The following is a 5,725-nucleotide window of genomic DNA, read 5'->3' on the forward strand; positions in this document are numbered from 1 at the left end:
AGCGGTTCGGCCCCGGCCTCGTGGGACGCGGCCTGGGGGCTTTGGGCCCTCAGCTGTTCAATCCTGTTTATTTTCTTTGTGCACCACATCACTGCATTTCTGAGAGAGAGATGGATGAGGGGACGGCGGAGCTAAAAAAATAACAGTCCCGCTACAAACATTAACTTTTGATAAATGTTTGTTTAGATGGCTTTAAAATCTACGTAGTCCACTGAGAGGGAAATACAGCAGCCCCCAGACCAGGCTGGTGTTTCCCTCGCAGGTCGGCTCCCGCTCTCAGGAGCCTTCGGTGTCGGTGTTGTCGCTGCCGGTGGTGTTCTCCCAGTCGGCCTCTTGGTGTCGGTCCTTCGGTGCCCTTCGCAGTGCTCTTTTTCTGAAAACAAGACTAGATGTTTCATTTTTAGAAGATGTTTTCCACAAACAAGTGGCATTTGAATGCTTTGGGGAGGTTACGTTATGTATCAATCCACTTAGCGTTTAATTGAAGGTGAGGGTTTGCTCACACACCCAACATAAAGCTGTGACCGGTACGTAGCAAGCACAGGGTAAAGAGAATTGGTCTACGTGATGAAGACATTCTTAAATTTCTTGCAGCGTAGTGTATTGTTGATGCTCAGTTGAAGAAGCCAAGAAATCCTACCCAAAGTCCTTTCTTTAACAAAAATAGAACTGTCACCCATCAGAAGAGTCGTTTACAGTGCCATTAGGAGCACTTCTACCTAATGCTAGAACTGAGGTCCCTGTTCTACAAGGTTTTCATGGGTCTCATGCTCCATAAAGGCAGTGATCAGTGAAGACAGCAGGCACGTGGAGAACGGGCCTTCAAACAAGAGCATTTGAAGAGGACAGAGGGGGGAAGTCTGCTCCCATTCGCAGTCATAGAGGCTTGGACTTGAATGTCACCAGTATATCAGATGGTCAGTGAATGTCAGATTTCACTGGCATAGGAGAAATCTATCAAATTTAATAAACTTGCAATTCTTTGGAGCCACCCCCACTACCCTGCTGTGGAACCATCTGCATGGTCCAGAGCGGATGTGATCATTGCTATCTCGGCTACCTCTGGTACTAAAACAGGAGTCTCAACCAGTTCAGCTGGAAGCATGAGCCTCTGAAGATAAGATCTGTAACGAATTTATGCCCTCCATGAATCAAGCCTGGGGACAGAGAATGGACAGAAAAGGGGAAATACATACAAGAAGCTAATCAGTTAAGTCACACGGGTATGTCTAAATTAGTCCTGGTTACTAAAGTCCAGACCTTCGGTAACGCTCAAAGCAGTCCTTCATCCTCCTCCGCTCCTTTTCTGCCAGTTCCTCGTTGGCTAAGCCACACTCCTTGAACTGGAAAAAAATCCAGACAAATATGAACTGGATTCCTCTGAAGATCACATCAATCTGAGCACCAGATAGTGCAAACCTGCTCTGCAAAGGTGATTGGTCATTTCTCCTCTCTGACTTGTTTGTGCAATGAATCCTTTACATTTAAATGAAGGAGAAAAAAAATGGGAACCTATGCTTTCAGATGACCAGGAACAGATGTTCACTACCAAACCCCTCCTCCAGGAAAGCAGTCCGCTGCGTACAGCTAGCTTCCTGCATCTGCCTGGGCCTGCAGAATGAAGTAGAGCGTGTTCATTTCTGGGCTGTCCACTATTGCGTGTGCAGGATGGTAATACATCTGTTTCACATAGTTCTACCATCTTTATTCTCTCCCATTTGTAAATTTGGGATTCTGTTTCCTGTACCAACAGTAATACTGCAGACAACTAAACCGGAAAACTCCATACTCAGAGATGAAGGCCAGACAGTAATTAGAAGAAGTTTCTGGGCACAGATGGAGAAATAACCACTGTAAATGTTGTGCTGTTCAGAGCTCACCCTTTTTGGAGGGTGAATTTTGCACAAAGTGCTCAGAGTTTGGAAAAGTGGTAGCTGCTTACGTGCTTCTCAAACCTGGTAAATCCATCAGTAACAAGAACAGTAAAGATCACAAACGCCAGTCATAGTAAAGAAGAGGCCACAAAGATTCTTACACTGGGTGACTTTGGAGGCAGACTGCTCTCTTGAGTGCTAAATTGCTGGTTTTGTCCTTCAGGGCAATCTTCTAAGAGAAGGAAAAATCACAGCTTTAGTCATAGTTGCCATTGTGAAGTAACTTCTCCCTCCGCCAGTTCGTCAAACAGCAACAGTTGTAATGTAACAGCTGCCCAGCACTACACAAAGTCAAACAGCAGAACTGAAACCAAGCTTCAAAACGTTCAGGATTCAGTCCTGTGGTCAATGCATGAGTCACTTCTCATTTTACTTGAACCCTGAATCTTGCTTAGGATGATGGAGTTCCCCATCAGGCTCAGAAAGCGACAGCAGCTTTCTAGTTTCTGCTTATGCAGGAGCAAAACGAACCTTTGCAAAGCAGCACCTCTGCTTAGCATCATTAAAAAAAAATAATCATGTTAAAGGTCACCACAAGAAATCACGTTAATCATTATTTTAACCATAATTTGTCCCTGTTCCCCAACAACTAAGTTGTACATATCAAGGCACTTAACATCAGACCATATTTTAGTGAAACTCCTTAGCTAGCGATCAGGTATCACGATACATGTTTTTGAACTGAGCGAGGTAGAATAATAAAAGGCTTTTTGGATCAGTGTTGTTTAGCTTTTGTGAAAAATCTCCCATCTCAATGAATGAAAAGATCACTTAGATCTTCCAGGAGATCAAAACAGAAAACAACTTCTACTGTGCTAGTTTCCTTCCTTTCTTAACATGTTTTGAAAGAGAATTTCAAGTTCTTAGAGGAGCCTATTAATTCCTTTCCACACTGCTGAATCATTTCCACTGGGGATGCCACAGAAACAGAACCAGTGACAGCGTTAACTACATGGTTCTGCTTTTGTGAAAATAGCCTGCAATGTAAAAGGGAAGAGGGGAGGGAAAAATCCCTGGAGAAAGCCACATGGTCCAGCTGAAGTGGAAGGATGTTTGTTCTGTTCTCAGCTCTGCCACAAATGCAAGAGGAGCGGGAGGAAAAAGGCACCCAGAAGCTATTTCTCAAAGGCACCAGGTACCAGGTGATTTTTCCTGGACAAATTCAGTAGACAGATTACCTCAAAAGAAAGACTCGAGGTCCTAGGATGGTCTAATGATACCATTTTTCCCAGGTCATTCAGCTACATGAAAGACCCCTTCAGAGACCATGTAGTAAAAAGACAGCCTGTGGAGCTTTTTCTCTCAAAAAAGCCTTACAAGCATTCACTGTTCCCAGCACCTGGGGACATGGCCTCCTTTTTATAGATGAGAAAGATGATACTAGTATGGCAGAACGCCTTGATTTATGGGAATATGACTATTCTGAGTCATCTCAAGGAGGTCTTACTCACAGTGCCAAGCACACCCCACTGAGAAGCACCTCTCAAACACGGAGTCGCCAGTCAGACTACCTGTACTTCACTAAAAATAAAACCCAGGAATGTCTTTTCCTGTCCCTTTGAAACACCAGACCATCCTCTCAAGAATTCTGCTCTACGATTTCCCAAGAAAAGCCTTACTTTTAGTCGGTTGTGTATCTTCATCTAGATGACCATGAAGAGTAAGCTATGGGACAGAAACAAAGCAAGAACATGAGAACTGCCCCTTATTCTGTCTCACACAGTAACTAGGAACAGGTGGAGGAATATAAGAAACAGGACATGCGTAGAACCGACCTTTCCTTAGTGCATCTTGCTGTCAGCAAAACAGGAGACTGAGGCAGAAGTTACAGATCTACTCATGGATTTATCCTCCATGAACAGATCCAGTTCCTTTGGCCTCATTTATACTTTTAGCCTCCAGACAATGTGACAATCACTTCCACACTGAAGTTATGAACTAAGTGAAAACTCTTTACTACAGAAGTCCCTGGGGTAAGACTTATTTTTTCCTGTTCTCCCACAAGAGAGACAATTAGAAGCAACTCAAAATAATTCAATTCCCCTGATTTGCTTAGACTAAACAAATCTTGCTGACTCACGCCATAACTGTGTCCTACACTTAGAAATCTCAGGAAACAGGGAGATCCTGTCACTGGTCTGTTTTGCTGCCTCTGTACTTTTTGGTATCAGTGGAAACGAGCCTGAGCCATGGATTGAAAACTGCTATTAGGGAACTGAGCACAAGTGAGGAATCTGAAACCATCCCACAAGAAAGTAGAAGGTAAACAAGGCACCCTACTCACTTCCTGGGAATCTCTGGAGGAGGTATCATCCAGGTCAGAAGTCTGAAATAAAAGCAGCATCAATCAATCACTGCTCATAAGCAAGGAAGTGGTAGTAAGGGAATATACAGGAGACTGAAAGCTCCAGAAAAGAGAAGTGTGGACTTCCTCCCTCCCACGCTCCCCTTTGACCACTTGGAGAAAGTACACAAAATGCCACATTAATTAAAAGCCCTTGTATATCTACTTTCATTCCAGAAACTTTAGCACCCTTACACCCTGCTCCCATTTCATCCAAATGGCTCATACATGGCCTCTAAATAGAGCGCACTCCTTGGTGGTTGAGGATCCCCTCATCATCTTTGGACATGCTCCAAACACAAACACAGAAGGCCTCAGCTTGCATCAGTCCAGCTTATCCATGCCTGGAACCAGGGTGAGGTAATAGGAACCATCACGTTTCATTTTTCTAAACTCAACATTTGCATGGAAATGGTTACCCACGCAGCTGGCCACTGCCTGCTAAATTCGAACTGGTTAGGTGCAAAGGCCTCGGAACAGCCACACTCTGGCCCTATACTCAGCTCCCCAGCCCATCATATGGATGACAACCCCGCAGACATACCGGCGTGGGTAGCTCCAGTTGCAGCCTTTTCAGCTTGGCTTCAGTAGCCAGTAACTGACTCTCCTTTTGGAAGAGCTGCAGTTGCATTTCGTCACATCGCTCCCCCAGTTCCCGAATCTGCTTGCGGTAAGCGTCCCTCTCAACCAGATTCTTGGAGTACTGCATATAGAACTGTTCTCGGGTCAGGAGTGCCTGGCGTAAGGGACAACACGTTGTGGCATGTCACACAACAGTACATTCAGGGTTACAGTATCTGCCCACTTCAAGCAGCGAAGCAGGGATTAGCAGCAGCTCCAAGAGGAATGTTTTATCACCTGGTCTCTTTCTGAAGCCACTTCCTCCATCTGCTGCAAGACAGCTTCAATCCGTTTTTTATACATCTGGGAGTCCTTCCTCAGAGACGTGCACTGTAGCTCAAGCATCTCTTTTTCCTCTGCATACTGTTGAGACAAGGTCAAAAGCACCCTTCTTGTGGGCAGAGCCTGAGCTAGACTCTCACCACTTCTGCTCTGTGCCACAGATTGCTATGGCCAGACCTCCGTGCAATGTCAAAGTTCAGGAGACTGTCCAGTTGGAGCAAGACCAACCAGAAGGTTGGTCAACATGACTAGGAGGACTGCTAACATGATGGATTTACATGTACCTGAGCTGTCAATCATGATAAAAGCTCCCATTGCCCTCCAGGCTGAAGCAGGGACTGTTAATTAACACAGGCATTAGCAGGTAACAGTTAATGCCACAGACACAGAATGCTAAAATATTAGAGTGCCTTTTATCGACAAACTATAACACAGAGACTGGAGTAGGAGCAGCAAGGATTGCTGCTGAGTAGCTCCTCTGCTCCATAGGCAAGATATTGCAGGTGCTTCATCTGCCTATCTTACCCACTGACCCTCAGCAGGA

General features: G+C 45.0%; 1 protein-coding gene across 1 annotated transcript in view; it reads right to left on the reverse strand.

Moving 5' to 3' along the window:
* Nucleotides 1–276: 276 nt before the first annotated feature.
* Nucleotides 277–5,725, reverse strand: part of CARD9 (caspase recruitment domain family, member 9) — an 8,636-nt gene continuing 3,187 nt past the window's right edge. Inside the window, exons 5-12 of the mRNA XM_009322037.1 lie at nucleotides 5,715–5,725; nucleotides 5,137–5,262; nucleotides 4,823–5,014; nucleotides 4,219–4,260; nucleotides 3,554–3,599; nucleotides 2,036–2,106; nucleotides 1,261–1,343; nucleotides 277–373 (exon numbers count right to left, since the gene is read on the reverse strand). The exon at nucleotides 5,715–5,725 is cut by the window's right edge and continues 163 nt beyond it. Of these exons, the coding sequence (XP_009320312.1) occupies nucleotides 277–373; nucleotides 1,261–1,343; nucleotides 2,036–2,106; nucleotides 3,554–3,599; nucleotides 4,219–4,260; nucleotides 4,823–5,014; nucleotides 5,137–5,262; nucleotides 5,715–5,725 (668 nt within the window). The remainder of the gene's footprint in view (nucleotides 374–1,260; nucleotides 1,344–2,035; nucleotides 2,107–3,553; nucleotides 3,600–4,218; nucleotides 4,261–4,822; nucleotides 5,015–5,136; nucleotides 5,263–5,714) is intronic.

The sequence above is a fragment of the Pygoscelis adeliae genome, unplaced genomic scaffold (genome assembly GCF_000699105.1).
Source record: "Pygoscelis adeliae isolate BGI_AS28 unplaced genomic scaffold, ASM69910v1 Scaffold114, whole genome shotgun sequence".
NCBI lineage: Eukaryota > Metazoa > Chordata > Aves > Sphenisciformes > Spheniscidae > Pygoscelis > Pygoscelis adeliae.